Consider the following 16,431-nt stretch of genomic DNA (forward strand, 5'->3'; position numbering starts at 1 on the left):
GGAAAACACACTTGTGTATAAATAAATTAGCATTTTCATGTTTTCTTACTTATAATAATTAAATCAAAATATTAGACAAATAATCTTATTAATTTATTAATTCATGGAAATACAAACAATCCACAGTAGTATAATATATAAGACAACAAATCTTTCGACTACTTTATGTTAGTATACCCACACATCTTTACTACATACATTACGAAGCAATACGTATAGATTGCAATATACATACATGTATCTATGTATAAATATGTATATGTTACATTATTGGCTCAGTAATTAATTAAGAGCATTTAGGAGAAACGGTGCCTTGATTTTTGACGTTGGCATTTTTGCAAGAAGCCTTTCCTCCTTTAATGTTCACGTTCTCAAGCACAATCCCTTGGCATGGATACTTCTCACTACAGTTCAAAGTTATCGCCACATTCGTCGCGCTCGTACCGGATATGTTCTTGTACACCACGTTTTTCACTTGCACGGCGGAGTCCTAATTACATATATTTCGCATTTTCATCAGTTCTAGCTACAGAAGGCATGTCTAGTAATGAAAAACTAATATCAATTAATGGTTTATAATTAAAATCTATCGATCAAACAATTACTTGTTCTTCGCATTTGGCCTTGTCGCAGTAGTTCTGGTCGATTATGATCGGATTCTTGACATTTTTCATTTGAATGTTTTGAAACTTTATGTTCTTGGCAGTTCCTGATCCTCCCTGAAATCAGTAAGGATGGTTGTTTAATTTTTGAAAATTTTAAAACAAATTGCTGCAGATTCAAGAGGTTTGTAACATTTTAATTAGTGAGTGAGGATGTTTAATTTGTGAAAACAATAAAATAAGTCACCTGATAAGTCTTAATCCGAACTCCGTTATCACTCTCAGAGAACTTAGCACCATCCACATAAATTCCTGAGACATAAGCTTTTGAGTTGTCGTCCCCCAAGCTCCCAATACTACTCATCAAAACAAATTAAGAAAAAAAAAAAGATCGATATTAGCTATATATATTTACCTTCATTCATATGTAGTATGTAGCTATTAAAATTTAATATTGAATGTGTATTGATTAACCTGATTCCGTGACCTGGGCCGCAAGTTAAATCACTGATTTGAAGATTTTGTGTTCCATCCTCAATGGATATACAATCATCACCTATATATATAAATAAAAAGCAACCAAGCACATATATAATATTATAGTTATATATGAATTAAGTGTTTGTCCAAAAAAAAAAAAAAAAAAAAAAGTTATATATGAATTAAGTGATATAAGTACACCGTAAAAGCCCTTGTGTGTGAATATATCGTTACCCGTTCCAATATCTGATTTGGAGACTCGAATATTTTTGGTACTGGTGATATGGATTCCATCGGTGTTTGGACTATCGCCAGGAGCGGTGATGGCAACATTCTTAACGTCAACATTGTTGCAGTTCTCAATCGAAACTTGAATCTGCTGCGCATCTCTCACCCTCAAGTTCTTCACATTTAGATTATTTAACTTGTATAAAGTAAGAGCCTGCATATATAAAACACACACATGCATGCCAATTTTCTAATCAAACGTTCAGTTTAGCTAGAATTGAAGATATTAGTTATATACTAATTTTGTGAAGCTTCCCGTTTTTACGTACCGTTGGCGCTGTTGTGCATGGCTGCGTCAAAAAGGAGAGAAGAAGCCAATTGATACTAGCATGATGAAAAGTATACTAGTATATATATATATACGTACTAGATAAGTTTATATGAAAATAAATGTACATACTTTAGATTTATCAATTTTGCATGAGTTTTGCCACCAGATTTTTCCGTTGCCGTTAATAATCCCAGTCGACCCGCCATCGATTGATAGATTGTTAACGTCCTCTATGATAAGCCAATGGTATTTGTCTTTGTAATCCGATCGTTTTGTAGATGCTGATAGAGTGCCTAAGATCTGCATTTGATAAGTAAAAGATTAACTAAGTAAAAGATTAACTATATATATATATATATATATATATATATATATATATATATATAAGAAAAATTATAAACATTAACTCTATAAGTCAAGCTAAAAAGTGATTTTTAAGTATTTTAAAAGAGTAAAAACTATATATTACCTGAAAGTTACGCAACGATTTGCACGGGCCTCTAAATTGAGTAGACGTAAGGAGGTAACTCTTTCCTTTAGGCACCAAGAAATTGGTAACTCCCTTTGTTGAACATGCTTTCTTCCATGCTTTCTCAAAGGCCTAAGTATACACATATATATTTTACACCCATGCATGCATGCATCATCAATACCAAATAAAGTATATCTATATTGTGTTTTTCATCTTCTAAATATATGATCCGTAACATCTCTTCAAACAATTAGAAACCATAACTAATTTGTGATATAGAAAAAAAAGTCTCTATCCAAAAATGGAAACATATTTTTGATATACTTACCTGAGTATCATCGGTTTTTCCATCTCCTTTGGCTCCGAAATTGGAAACGCTAACAGTTGAGGATTCTGAAGTGGTTTCACCGGAGCTTTTCAAGGTAAGAACATCGTCGTTGTTGAGCTTGAGTAAGCTGTCGGATTCAAAGCTTCCATCTTCGTGACCATATCCATCATCAACAACGTTACTACTAAAAGCTTGGCACAGCGAGAGCATCAAAAGAACGGTGAAGAAAAGAGTAAGCACTCCGCGATAACAACGGCCCATTTCAGATTTTCGTCTTCCGATAAAAGAATAAATGTGTTTTTGTTTCTTGTGATTAAGATGAGAATCAATGTTTGCTGTTTATTTGGGGTTGTGTAATATGAAATTGAATAAGTGGGAGGCGTGTTTATTTATAGGCAAACTAAAGGAGATAAAAAAAGTTAGGTTATCAAAAAAGTTTTAATGGCGTTGGAGGTATGGAGAGAGATTGAGATTGATACGAAAACATCACTCTAAGCTTCTAATTAAATCTCACCTCCTCTCTACCCCTATCTTTATTTTTCCTTTTTTCTATATATTAATAGAAAAAGAGTTTACTTTGTTTTCGTCGTATACCATTCACAGTAACAATTTCATCATGTGTAATTACTGAGCTGAGCAGGGCGTGATGTATATCCATACATAAATATCAAAAGTTGAAAAGAAGAAAATAACAAAAGTGACAAGAAAACGTCGTTGCATCATCATATCCTGTGTGTCTCTCAAAGTTTGGTAATAGTTTCGGGAATACATATCCTTCCTTTCGTTTACATTTGTGTGATTTTCATATTATACCCGTCCTAGTATATATCTTTCACAACAAAATTTCCAGAAAAATTCATAGACGGAATATGTTAAACCAAAATCTAAACTAGTATTTAAAGAGATATATAGGGGATGATATTTTGGATAATTTTCGGATTTATAACGTTTACATTAATAGATGTGAATAATAAGTTTCGTAGAAATGTCTCAACCCTAAGAATCCATTCTTAAAGTAAATCTGAATCATCTAATTCGTTAAGCCAATCTGTTATTTTGTTTACCAAAATGAAATCGTTAGGTGCACTCGTGAGATAAGAAGTAAGTACAAGCATCCCACTTAAAAAGTGCAGGTTATTAATTATACATATTGTGGAATTTTAATCAACTGGAGTCATGGTCAGTCATCAACACTTAATTGAATTTAATACATTAAATAGTAAAGTTCCTTTAATTATCTTCGTCTAGGATGATATATATGAACCGCCGAAATATAATGTGAAAATACCAAATTCAAATTAGTAATGTAAATACGTAAACGGAAATTGCCTAATATATAATGAGTGAAAAAAATGAAAAGTTACAACGATATGTCAGCATGCATGATGTATCTCGTCGGGAAGTTAAGTTTATAGTACTACTTGGTAATAACTTTGCATTTCAACTCCCAAATGATGAAAATATCAGCCTCGAATTCTTTGACCACACGTCTCTTACAATTTCGGATGGTTGATTAGTTATCAACCCATATATATTTATAACCACGAAGTTAAATACAAATTTGATACCAAAATATATAAAAATTCCTAGTCACTTTGGAAATTTAGTTATGAATTGTATATGAACTAGTGATATATATATATATATATATATATATGTAAAATCACTTTAAAATTCTTTGTTATTGATTTTTTTTGTGTGTCGCATTTTTAATGATTTCAAGGTGTTTTTCTGTATAGTTTTTTAAAAAATATCATCACTAAAAAGTAAATTGCGGCTTACGATGCATGGGACTTCAAGAACAACGGTGAAAAAAAGAACAACGGTGAAGGGCTTGTTTAATGATGCGCATAAAATATATTCGTATGCTCGGATCGATTATAGTAAGCACAAAAATCACATACTTATCCTTATTATAATTTATACGAATACTTTATCTAATTGTTGGGTGATGTAATTATCGATGAATTAATGTAACTATGTATACGTATGGTGTAAAGATTGGCAGAAGTTAAAAAAAAAAAAAAGGCATGTGCGTTGGATTGTTTGGTTGCGAGACCTAAAGGTATGGTTGAAACTCGAAAGTCATATCTTTGGAAAATTATCTAGTCGTTGTTACAACTTCTACGTAGTTATTGCTTCCTTCTTTGAATTTAACTCTTTTGTATTTTTCTTAATTAATGGTTAGGATCCAACTTGCTCATCGTTTTCGTGGATGTCAATAGAACAGTTTTTTTTTTTTCATCTTACCATTTTAGTTTTTCTAAATTATTTGGTGACTGGGGTTGGTAAAAGAGCAAATTAATTGAGGAAAGAAAAACTTCAAAATTGATCTGAGAAAGATAGAAAAGACATGTGCCTTTGAAAAATTGAATGCTATAGGATTCCGTGCATCGTTTCGGGTTTGATTGTGTGTGTATTGATTGACCTAATTTAATGTTTTTTGGGGTTTTAAATATTCTGATATTTCAATGTTCTACTATGTTCCATATAGTCTAGTAGTACATGTTTATGATAGATGTAAGAAGGTTGTGAGTGGTGTGGTGTCTAGGCCTAAAGGAAACTATTTTTTTAACAAAAACAGAGTATATAAAATTTGAGTTCGTGTGTGTTTTGCTAACAACAATCAAGATATGAAGGCAATATCTGCGAGTTTCGTGTGATGTGAATGATATATGGAAAGTTTGATAAAGTCGATGAATCATAGAACGCACTTGCCATCATTACTCGTATTGACCGTCCTCTTAAAAATTACGTACTCAACATGGATGCTCATAATTTTTTAGATATGTCATCACCCTCCTCTTTGTAATTTGTATGTATAAATTTACAACTAAAAGGGGTGTGTTTGGTTAAGACAATCAGATTTTGTAAAATAACTTACCAACCAATTCTAAAAAGAACAAAACATTACCCTCTTTATCAGTTTATTTAAAAGAAAAAATGATTAGGTATTTTAAGGAACAATTTATTCGTAAGAAAAGAAATATATTATTAATACAAAACTACAGGGAGATTATTACATCAGGCCATTACGTTACTACTAGAACCATATGCTGTAATTTCCTAATTTATTTAGAATAAACTTATTCTACAAAATGATGAATGACGACAACAATGGTGAAAGAATATCCCCCACAAAGGCCAAAACTACAACCGAAGCTTTCCGCCTCAGAGCAGAATCTCGACGTGCCATCTGAACATCTCCTCCCTCGTCACCGGCAGATTCAAAGTCACAAGTCCAACCTCCGCGTCGTATGTGAAATCAGTCTCTGTGCTTTCAACGGCGCATCTTAGTGGACGCTGAGAAGAGTAAGCTCCAAAACGACCACAGCCTCTAACACTTAGAGATATCATAGCTGTTGGTGAACGTTCATTACTGAGCGCAGGAGAAGCCGTGGCGACCTCTCCGTCGAAGAGTTCCGGTTTCTTGTCGGTCACGGGATTGATTTCCATCGACTCGATAGCCCCGCTTGAGTTGAACATGTCTACAAGTCCGATAGGTGCGAACGAGATGGTTGATGTGATTTCCTGTATTGCCAGATTTCCAAACATAAAAAGACTCACATTATGATTCACTCTAAATTGTTATCAATCCAAGAAAAGGTAGGTAATAATATATAACACTTAACGTACCTTCAAAGGAGAGATGTGGAAGAGTTCGTATTCAAGGACTTTGAGAGTGAGAGGAATCGAAGCACCTTTTGGTAGTCTTACCACCTCCCCTGTAAATCAAATTCAAGCTCATCTTGTTAAGCATATGATCTGTAATGTTTGAGTTTCTTTCTACGTCTGGGGACTGTGGATTGGTTGATTTTTTAATACCTGATCTGTATGCGTAGACTATTGAGTCTCCACTCCAATCTTCACCAGCCACTTGAGAAATGAGATCAGCATCATCAGCACGGACAGAACCTGTGAGTGTGCCAGGAGCAGTATCATGTATTTGGTTCTTCTTCGTTTCCTTGCACCAACCAGCACCTTGACAGTTGAACACACCAACCATACCAGTTAACTTATTCATGTTCCAGATCTTGAGCAAGCTGAAACAATTCAGTTTTCACAAGTGTTAGGCTCAGCTTACGAGTAGAAAATAAAGAAGAGAATAGTTACTTAGAAGACAGGCAAACCTGATTCCATCTCTAGCTGGATCTGCGAATAAGCAGTCACGGGTAGGCCTACCCGGAAGCTTAGCACGAAGAACTGAACCATCGGGAAGAACCAGCTTCCTCAATAGATCAAAGTTATGGTTGCCTGGCTTATCACTGTCATATAAATATATCTCCAGTTAAAATCTCGGACCAAAACATCACCTAGTCAGAACAAGGAATTAAGTTAAAGCATTGAGAAGAAGGCTTTTACCTGACATAGATTGCACATCCACCCACTGCACGTGCTGCAGCATGGTACTCTGCAGTTGGGTGTAGACTCTGAAAACATCAAAGCTTCGGTTACAAGTGAACTCATGCTTCTTAAAGAATACTAAAGACATCTAATTTCTCTTTATTACTTACATGGAACATATCCCAGTCAGGTTGCATGAACTCTCCAAGGAAAAGGCTGTTATATGCAACTGATGCAATGTGGATGGTGTGAGAAGCAGGATCTCTTGGGTAGAAATCATCAGATGCTCTAACAATAGCGGTTTGTTTAGCACTATATAGTCCATCTGTGTTGTGACACATGCAAGATATGCAACCATTATCTGTGAAGTTTCGGGCAATGGAAGCTTCTAAAGCTTGCTGGTAGCTTCGAGTGAGAGAAACTCTCCCGCCAAGACCAGCACCGAGGGTTTCAATGATGTTCTGGACATCAACTTTTACTCCGTCTATACCACATGAAGCCAAGTAAGAATGCAGCTCGTTGTAGAAGTTGAAAACTTTCTTCGGGTTGACAAGTCCGAGACCATGAACAGCGAGGCTGTCCATTACTATATCTGGTTGGTTCCCTAATACACCTGGGGACTGAACTGGGTATGCTAGTGCACTATCATAGTGTTCCATTCCAGAAGCAGCGGGTTTAACTCCACCCCAGTATCCAGCTAAAGCATGCCACGCATAAACTTGCCTGTGAGAGAGGAGTCAAGCCATGTAAGTATGCAATGGTTTTTATTCACTTGGTCGATGTTGTGATTAAAAAATATATCAGCTTGAATATCAGCATGTTAGAAATTAAGAAAAAACGACATACTTCACATTATGGCGCTGCTTCGCATTGTCGACTACACTCTTTAATCCTGAGACTTGCGTATCCTTCTCATCATTCTTTTGAAATTTTGCATTCTCCTTGATACCAACAAGCCTAGTAGCAAACCTGCATATATATGAAATGGAGAAAAAAGTTAGCATTTTCCATGCCAGGTTCCTACAAATCTTGAGGTGACAACTTTAGAATATCCTCAACTTCGAGCTGCTCTAGTGAGCACACTCACACCCCTACTTATGAACTAAAGAAATTGACAGTTCCAATGCATAAATTAAAATAGATGATTGAATTTATTTCACCCACATGAGTTCTAGAAAGATATTCAAGCCTCGATCTAGTTTTTCTGGAATATTATTAGGTGAACTGAGGACAGGTTTAGGTGCTCATCTACATGAATACAAAAACAAAAGAGCGCGAGATCTTACTGTGCTCCTTCCTGAACAACGCAGTCTGCATCTTTCTCTTTCTTTTCTATTTGTTGCCAACCATCGTCTATGATCAGAAACCTCGGTGGTGTACCTCCTTCTGAAAGGCTGCAATAAACAGAACGCATCAGAGACTCAATCAACTTACATAGATTTAACCGATCATCAGTATTATTAACAATATGCCACTCTACTTCCATAAGGTACCTTCTAAGGCCTTCATCAACACCCTCGGCAGTCACATCTGTGTAGAACGCGTCCCATGTGCACCAGCCAAACCAGTCTAGGAAAGAAGGAAGCTAAACAAAAAATGAGGAGATCATATCAAATCAGAGTGAACTCTTTCTGTTGACCAAAGCTATGAAAAGTTAACTCACCTTCTTCTTCTCGCGATGATGAAATGTCTGCATGTGTCTCTCTACAGCCCTGTACATAACAAAGGATAAGAGGTTAAGAAAACACTGATAACTATAACATTCAAGAAACAGAACATGATCATTTGGATTTTTTTTTTTTAAACTTACTTTACGGATTGCCTGATAACTTCAAAGGGATTAGTTCCAGCATGAACATAGACAAGATGAGTTCCTTGGCTGGTTTCCACTGCCTTATCTCCTGCAATTACAAAGCCAACCAAAACGAAATTTCAGTTCTAAGATCTGAAAGTTGTAAGCTCGTTATATAAAGGATCAACTAATTAACGAACCGCTCTCAAGACAGATCTCTATCTCATTCTTTTCATTTCCTTGTAGAACAGCTCTGAACTGGCCTTCAAGAAGAGGGAGAAAGACGGTATAGATAGTAGGAGCATCATCCCCATTCCCTTCAACCTCATCCTTGCTCTCAAGTAGCATGAACTGTGTCTCCAAAGGAATGTCTTTTCCACAGCTTCCCATTCTCTGAGTCATCCACCATAGTTTAAACCGGAAACAGCACATAAATCGAAGACCCCTGTGGGACATTTAGAAAAAAAAAACTGAAAGCTTAAACAACTATCGAAAGACTTGAATTGCTCAGATTACTGATAGAGAGACGCTATAACAGAGGAAAGCAAAAGTCTGGTGCTTACTCCAATACACCGATGGGGAAGACATGGAGACTCTTGCTTTGTTCAAAGGTTGCGCCTATAAACGCACCGGAAACGAAACCATTACCCGTAAGGGGAGTAAGGATAATGTTGTCGGGAATTTTGGTGAGGATAGTCTTCCCTTGAACAACGAGGTTGTCGTTCTGTACAGAGATATTTGAAGTAATCGTCATCTTCTCAACGCCGCTCGAGTTTTAACTGTCTCAGATATTCACATCAGGTAAACCAACGTCAGGAAACAGATCCTTATGAGACCATTTTCAAAAGATAAAACTTTTGACAGAGTCTAGTGTACACATGTTCAAAATTCAGCTTTTACCAACAACAACAAAAAAACGAGCTAGCGGACATTTCTAACTCCCTCAAGTGATATTTACATAACCGGAACAAAGTCTAATTGGAATCTTTCCAAAAAAAAAGGAATATGTATCTAAGATGCAAATTGAAGATTTCAAAATATCTCTCAGTTGAGCGACGAGATAAACAGATATCAATATCATCATCGGAAAAGAAAACTACTACTACCAAACGGCTAACACAGGACAAGTTCGAAGAAATCACAAATAACAAATATTGACCTGAACAATCAATTAGATATCAGTTTAAAACATAAGACTAAAACCCGACTAATACTCACCGGAATGTTTCTTGTTGGTGCCGGAGTACAAGAGCTCGAGAGAGAGATACAGGTAAAGCACGGCAATATGAGGGTGGAGAGGCTAAATGTTGCTTTCTAGAAAAGAAGAAAGAATAAGATGTACGGAAACGCCGCCAAAAATGGTGGCTCCGTCAATGAATAATCTTATCAATGGATGGTAAACTGTGTTTTTGTTTGGGTAATGAAGGAAGGTGGCGGAGAGATGACGGTTTATATATGCGACGAGATCTGGTAATAGCCGTTGCGATGCTACCACGTGTTAGATTTACTTTTCCTCCGGGGAGATGTAAAAAGCAAAAACAAAAAGTACTAGAAAAATCGTGATATTTTTGTCTCTCTCCCATTGCTGTATCAGATACAACTCATGATACCATACAAGCAAAAATTAAAATACTTATTTCTACTGTTCTCTTGTTTTTACTTCTTCTCGATTGTCATATAAACTAATAATTTTTGATCAAAAGGATACCAAATTTTAGCCTAATTCAAAAATGTCAACTACGTACATCGAAACGGTGAAATAATTATTGTTGTTAGTTTAATATGGCCGGAGAAAATTGCATTTTACATTTTTAGCAAAAAAAAAAAAAAAAAAAAAAAAAAAATATGGCCGGAGAAAATTGCTGATATAAAATGTTAAAACCTTGGTTGTTTCAAGCTGGTTGTGCAAGAAAAAAATATAGTATTAAATATCGAATCAAATCATTCTAAGAAACCATAAAACCGTAGTAGTAAATTAAATTTCATCTACACTTGATACAAATCATAGGGAAGCCCAAATGTACAAGAAACGCGTAACGTAGTTGCATACGCGTCTTTTTTTAATAGGGATAATTGTATAGTTTCCTATACTTGAATTGCGTGTCTCAGGGAGTGCCAGTAATTAATATACACATGCATCACCGGTTCACCACACCTATAAGTTTTACGTATCGTGTAACTATTAATGTATATAGTTTTTGATCCTAGGTAATGACTATATTTGTAATGCTCATCAGATCTGAAATCTTAAGGACTACGTCAACTCTGGAGTCTCTCTCTGGTTGGTTCAGTTTAGAACTCAGGTCCCTCGGTAATATCACTTGGATCACATATATATATGGGATTCTCTGATTCAATATTTTGTTCTAGTACAAGACGAGATTTGTGACATCATAACATTAAAACTTTTCAACGAAACGACGATCGAGGCCGCCCACATTTCTATAAAAATATACACGAAACAAATAATTAAATAGAGACACATGTTTATTACTTTACTCAGGATCGTTTTAATTTGAGAAGATATGCAAGTTGTATTTGAGTTTGACCGACTCCTTTGCGGAGCAAAACATAACAACGTCTTTAAGATACGGACCGTAACAGTGTAACCCAACATAACGTGTATAATTCGATCGATGTCACGATCCTTATCCGCTTATCTCAAACAACGTGTGTGGTCAACACTCGACGACTGGTTTGAACCGGGTTTACTCACTTGGCTGCTCCTTCGTACTAAAAGCCACTACTTCTTGTTATGGATAATACATAGAACGATAATATAATGAAATGATACGATAATGTTTTAAAACCGAATCTAATCTTTACGTAGGTCCATCGATCGCTATGTATATGAAGATAGAGTTTTTGATATATATATCGACTCGTTAATTAGTTAAATCAAATATTGAATCGAATGATGCGGATCATAATATGATATATATTAGTTATTTATTCAGATGAAACGAGAGAGAGAAAAGAAACACACGATCAAGCTTTTGTAATGATCTTCTCTCATTCATTTAATTCTAATAATTGCTCTTTAATTCGGATTAAGATATATTATACTTCGCCTAAAAATAGATAAAAGTAGGTGAAGTTTTTGTAATGAAACGGCGCAAGTGGGTCCAATATTACACACATCAGCTCGAGTTTTAATTAAATGTGAAAAATTTCTAATAATAAGCGCATCTCTTGCTTGCATGTTTTTGATCAGTTCGCCATGTCCTTGTCTAGATTTCTTTGTCACTTTCGACTTTTTTATCATTAAGTGTGTTATACGATTATAAACTTTGTTGGCTCTTTGTATTTAATTTAAGTACGACGATTAATAAAATGATATGTAGTTACTTTAATGTTAACTCTGTAATCATGATTAGTGTCCTTCCAAAGGTATAATTAGCTACAAAGTCGACATCGGACATGTGTATCCTTCGTGTACCGTTCAACCCTCACACCTTTTGCATGATTGATTGTTTTTAACACTTTTCAATCAAAAGTTTGGTAACAATACAAAATAGCCACGTAAGTCCCCCGTGTCGATAACACTACTACGACGTGGATATTGTATTAGACGTTTTAACCAAATTTAAAGCAATGATCCCAAAAAAGTTAAAAAATTTTCTTTTTACTCATATGGTTTTTGTGATTATTATACTTGACAGATGTCAATAATGCTATACATGAATAAACATTGTTGGTATCAAATTTGTAGTATATCGATATCATGAACAGTTATGAATTCAGCTAGTACAGTTTAAAATGATTCTGAACTAGTCTATTTGTGTTTTGAAATTTCATTGCTATATGATTGTTAGTGAAATGATTGGTGTTTTCATTGCATGCATGATGACAATAATAAAGCGGACAAAAAATTATCCACTTGCGTATATTTTGATGCCGCAATTAAAACACTTGGCACTTGTTATCGTTTTCGTACTTTGGTATGAATTGATAAAACTTTTCTGGCTAAACATATTTCTAAATTATATACTTCAATAAAGCATTCTATAGAATTGTTTTCTACAAAGACTTTGACAACAAAAAGCCAAGGCACAATTCACAAATACAAAGTCGGACAAAAAAAGGACCATGATTCATCCTGCTTTTTTTCTTCAAACAAAACTCTGATATAATTTGCACATCATGTAGTTTTTCTTTTCGGGCCAAAAGCCTTTTTCTGTCTTCTTTTTTTTTTTTCCAGGCCGAAAGCTTATTTGTTAAAGCAAACTCTCATTGCCCAATAATATTTCCATAACTCATTTGCTTAATGATGAGTTTTGAGGAGATGGTTGAAATTTGTTTAATAAGTTCTTGTTCATTGGGATCCCCTTGTTCATTATACAACTCATAGACATTTTTTTCTCCCGTTGATATTTTTTTAGACATAAAAGGATCTGCATCTTCTCGGCTTCACCAAAATAAAAAAATTAATAGCAAATCCAATCTCTCTTCTTGAATGGGTTATAGAAAATTACAGAGTATGAAAAGAAAATTTGATGACCATCTTCAATTCTTCATTATCAACATAAGATTATACAAAATATCTACACACAGCCAAAGGCCAACAACACTCTTGTTCTCTCTTCATCAGTACTCGCTCGCTCTTCAGCCAGGAAATCAAACACACAAATCGTTACAACTTTATATGCCTAAAATGCTTTAAATCGTGGTGTCAAGAAAAACCCAAAAAGAAATGAAGAAAAAGATTAGCATCCCATTGATTTAGTCTTCCAGTTCTGAGTGACACCGATTCAGCTTCACTCATCTTGTATCACCATTGACCTGCTGCAATGACGCATCTTGCATCAGTTTCAGACTGATACTGTTAAACCGTTCCCTTGAGTACTGTCTCGAAGCTTTTCTCCAATCTGTTCCTGTTTTCATCATCGTCACAAACTCTTCGTAACTTATTCTTCCATCCTGCCAATACACAGTTTGATGATGTTTAGCTGTTTTCTCAATCAAACAATTAACATAAAGAGAAATGGTGACGCTACTCAACAAACCTTATCGGTATCAACATCGCGAATAATGGCATCAATAACTTCTTCGCTTGTACCAACTTCATCAGATAAAGCTTCTCTTAATTCCTCTATTTCGATATATCCGTTATTGTTTTGATCGAAGAAGGCAAACGCTTTCTTGAGATGCTCATCATTGCCCATTTTCCTTAGGTGTACTGATATGGCAATGAACTCATCACAGTCCAAATACCCATCTCTATCGATATCTCCCTGCAAAAGAAGTAAGCCATCGAGAGCTCAGTACATTGTGTATTTTAACTTCACAAAACCAGCAATTAAACAGTAATGGTAAATCAAAGCTTACAGCGTCCATTAGAATTTGTAAATCATCTTGGGGAATGGCATGACCAAGTTTCTGCAACCCGATTTTTAGCTCGTCGATATTAATCTTCCCTCTTTGGCTTGTGTCCATAACTTGGAACCCTTCTCTTATACCAGAAGCTTCTTCATCTGATAAATGCTCAGCAATAACCTATTGAGAAAACATAACAGACAAAAAGAAGCAATTGTTAGGCTTTTTAGATCACTAAGATATATATATGTCAGATAGTTTCTAAAGGGTATGTATTTTACCCTGAGTGCTCGTTTCTTGAGCTTGTTCATAACCGTGAACTGCTTCAGCCTTGCTCTCACTGTTTCACCCAATGATACATTGGGAGCTGTCTTTGCATTCTGTAACCACGGATGATCTAGGGAAAACGAAGCAGATATCAATTAAAACTCTGTCTATAAAAGATTTCATATGAGAACATAAGAAAAATGTATTATTAGAAACCATGAAACTGTACCTAGCACTTGCTGAGCTGTAAGACGACGCTTTTGATCAGGATCAAGCATTTTCCTGATAAGATCTTTTGCGCTTTCAGAAACCTTAGGCCATGGGTCCCTTCTGAAGTCCAGGACCGATCGAATAATTGCTTGTGCAACTCCTTGTTCAGTTTCTGAAAATGGTATAAACAAACAAAAAAACAAGGTTCGTTATTTCTTATGATCACTTCAAATATGTCCCCCTGATGACAACATTTGCCACAGACGACCCAAGAAGAAGAAAACATAGCTAGACTGATAAAAATTACCTGCCCAGAATGGCGGGACACCACAGAGCAGAATGTAAAGAATTACACCTGCACTCCAAATGTCAACTTCTGGACCGTAATTTCGTTTTAACACCTCGGGAGCCATGTAGTACGGACTACCAACGATTTCGTTAAACCTCTCGCCTACAAGGAAAAACAATGGTGTGAGTTAAGATCTTTTACCACACCTCAAAGTGAAAACATTTGTATAGAGCACCAAGACCACATTTACCTGGTTTAAAGAAAACAGAGAGACCGAAATCAATAGCCTTGAGAGCTGCAGTCTCCTTCTTGTTTGCAAACAAGAAGTTCTCGGGTTTCAGGTCCCTGTGCATTACCCCATGCTTGTGACACACCTGGAAAGAACACATTGGAAACTCATTAATCTCACATCTAAAATCACTCCCAAAGAATTTCAATTTACATGAAAAGAAATGATTTTTGAATCTTCCGGCAGCAAATTGTGCCTTTTAAAGCAATGCTACATATCAATAATGTCCAAAAAGCTGAAACAAAGAATCAGCAACAATGGGACTAAGATTCACACTAGAGCTCAAGCCAAGACATCTCACGACTCTCAATCCTAAAACTTAAAGCCGAGAATAGCAAAAAAAAACCCAGACGAACCTGAACAACTTCCATGATGGTCTTAGTAACAGCAGCAGCAGCTCTCTCGGTATAATGCCCTCTGGCCACAATCCTATCAAACAACTCACCGCCTTCACAAAGCTCCATAACCAAATGCACAGCATGCTCATCCTCATAAGTCTCCTTCAAAGTAACAACATTAGGATGGACAGGCATATGCCTCATGATCTCAACTTCCCTCCTAACATCCTCGATATCCACAGCCGTCCTGAGCTTCTTCTTCAAAATCGACTTACAAGCGAAAACATCATCGGTCTCCTTGTCGGTACATAGATACGTAACACCGAATTCACCACGACCCAGCTCTCTCCCGAGCGTGTATTTCGACTCGATCTCTCGACCTGTTGGATCAGACAAGACGATAAGCTTAAGAGCTTTGCCACCTCCATCTCCACCACCGTGATGAAGACCGTAATCGATGGAGAAAGGGTTTTGCTTCTTCCTTCCTTTTTTGGGCTTATTATCATTCTGAGCCAGTGATCCCGCCGTTCCGCAACAATTACCCATTATTGTTCTCCCAGATCAAAATCTTTATAAAAAAAAAATCAATCAAATCTGGTGCAGTTGAAGAGAGATTGACGACGCAATTCCAGGAAAGTGGGATAATTAGAAAGGATCGTACTTTGAGAGGAATCTGGAAGAGAAGGGATTGGTGTATATATGAGAGAAAACGACGAAGAAGATGATAAAACTTATATGAAAAGGTAAGAAAATTTCAACGCGTGATTACGGAGAAGAACGTCAAATGATTTTATTGCTGAAATTGTATCATGTTTCTTTTTTTCGAATTCATAAAATAAAATTAATTAACAGAAAAGGAGAGATAGGTGATGGAAGGAAGGTCAAAAGAATCTTCTTCCCTCCCTTCTTCTTCTCCACCTACAAAGCTCTATGATTGTTGTTTTTGACGACTTTTTTTTTCCTCTCTGTTTTTTTTTTTCTTTTCGTTTTCGTTTTACATATAAAACATAATTTTAGGGAATGTTTTCTCATTACTCTAGTGTGAAATTTAAAATACCTTTATAATGCTATCTTTCGAAATTACTGTATTGACCCTCTATGTAATCTTAGTGTAATTTTAATTCGTAGTAATTGGTTCATTTTAA

General features: G+C 35.7%; 3 protein-coding genes across 4 annotated transcripts; all 3 read right to left on the reverse strand.

Moving 5' to 3' along the window:
- Nucleotides 1–69: 69 nt before the first annotated feature.
- LOC17885495 (polygalacturonase ADPG1) lies at nt 70–2,772 on the reverse strand. The gene is made up of 9 exons (XM_006292754.2): nt 2,442–2,772; nt 2,111–2,242; nt 1,771–1,941; nt 1,640–1,660; nt 1,317–1,524; nt 1,077–1,158; nt 850–958; nt 606–719; nt 70–490 (listed from the first exon to the last, which is right to left on the reverse strand). Exons 1-9 carry the CDS (start codon nt 2,700–2,702, stop codon nt 287–289), a joined length of 1,302 nt encoding a protein of 433 aa, XP_006292816.1. The 5' UTR covers nt 2,703–2,772; the 3' UTR covers nt 70–286.
- A 2,616-nt stretch (nt 2,773–5,388) lies between these two features.
- Nucleotides 5,389–9,989, reverse strand: LOC17887053 (probable galactinol--sucrose galactosyltransferase 2). Its single transcript, XM_006290561.2, has 14 exons — nt 9,796–9,989; nt 9,141–9,356; nt 8,778–9,022; nt 8,596–8,686; nt 8,449–8,497; nt 8,279–8,370; nt 8,072–8,179; nt 7,632–7,754; nt 6,956–7,508; nt 6,804–6,871; nt 6,572–6,706; nt 6,267–6,484; nt 6,078–6,166; nt 5,389–5,972 (listed from the first exon to the last, which is right to left on the reverse strand). The coding sequence occupies exons 2-14, from the start codon at nt 9,329–9,331 to the stop codon at nt 5,613–5,615; spliced, it is 2,322 nt and encodes a 773-aa protein (XP_006290623.1). The 5' UTR covers nt 9,332–9,356; nt 9,796–9,989; the 3' UTR covers nt 5,389–5,612.
- Nucleotides 9,990–13,058: 3,069 nt separating this feature from the next.
- LOC17886805 (calcium-dependent protein kinase 32) lies at nt 13,059–16,241 on the reverse strand. Of its 2 annotated transcripts, XM_023782788.1 has the most exons (9): nt 15,305–16,241; nt 14,910–15,033; nt 14,678–14,821; nt 14,390–14,542; nt 14,175–14,290; nt 13,906–14,073; nt 13,584–13,811; nt 13,353–13,497; nt 13,059–13,216 (listed from the first exon to the last, which is right to left on the reverse strand). In XM_023782788.1, exons 1-9 carry the CDS (start codon nt 15,830–15,832, stop codon nt 13,122–13,124), a joined length of 1,701 nt encoding a protein of 566 aa, XP_023638556.1. In that variant the 5' UTR covers nt 15,833–16,241; the 3' UTR covers nt 13,059–13,121. The 2 variants fall into 2 exon arrangements, with proteins under 2 accessions (XP_023638556.1, XP_023638555.1); XM_023782787.1 differs by having other exon boundaries at nt 13,059–13,497.
- Nucleotides 16,242–16,431: the final 190 nt, after the last annotated feature.

The sequence above is a fragment of the Capsella rubella genome, unplaced genomic scaffold (genome assembly GCF_000375325.1).
Source record: "Capsella rubella cultivar Monte Gargano unplaced genomic scaffold, Caprub1_0 scaffold_5, whole genome shotgun sequence".
In the NCBI taxonomy this organism is placed as follows: domain Eukaryota; kingdom Viridiplantae; phylum Streptophyta; class Magnoliopsida; order Brassicales; family Brassicaceae; genus Capsella; species Capsella rubella.

What these genes read in the sequence shown, in the direction of transcription:
- LOC17886805 (XM_023782788.1), bottom strand. Translation starts at nt 15,832, where the DNA reads ATGGGTAATTGTTGCGGAACGGCGGGATCACTGGCTCAGAATGATAAT. An exon ending in CCATCATGGAAGTTGTTCAG is followed by an intron (nt 15,034 to 15,304) that starts GTTCGTCTGGGT and finishes TGTTCTTTCCAG; the next exon opens with GTGTGTCACAAGCATGGGGT. An exon ending in CTCTGTTTTCTTTAAACCAG is followed by an intron (nt 14,822 to 14,909) that starts GTAAATGTGGTC and finishes TTTTCCTTGTAG; the next exon opens with GCGAGAGGTTTAACGAAATC.
- LOC17887053 (XM_006290561.2), bottom strand. Translation starts at nt 9,331, where the DNA reads ATGACGATTACTTCAAATATCTCTGTACAGAACGACAACCTCGTTGTT. An exon ending in AGTCTACGCATACAGATCAG is followed by an intron (nt 6,167 to 6,266) that starts GTATTAAAAAAT and finishes TTTGATTTACAG; the next exon opens with GGGAGGTGGTAAGACTACCA. An exon ending in TCCACATCTCTCCTTTGAAG is followed by an intron (nt 5,973 to 6,077) that starts GTACGTTAAGTG and finishes CTGGCAATACAG; the next exon opens with GAAATCACATCAACCATCTC.
- LOC17885495 (XM_006292754.2), bottom strand. Translation starts at nt 2,702, where the DNA reads ATGGGCCGTTGTTATCGCGGAGTGCTTACTCTTTTCTTCACCGTTCTT. An exon ending in AATCGTTGCGTAACTTTCAG is followed by an intron (nt 1,942 to 2,110) that starts GTAATATATAGT and finishes TATCAAATGCAG; the next exon opens with ATCTTAGGCACTCTATCAGC. An exon ending in CAAATCAGATATTGGAACGG is followed by an intron (nt 1,159 to 1,316) that starts GTAACGATATAT and finishes TTATATATATAG; the next exon opens with GTGATGATTGTATATCCATT.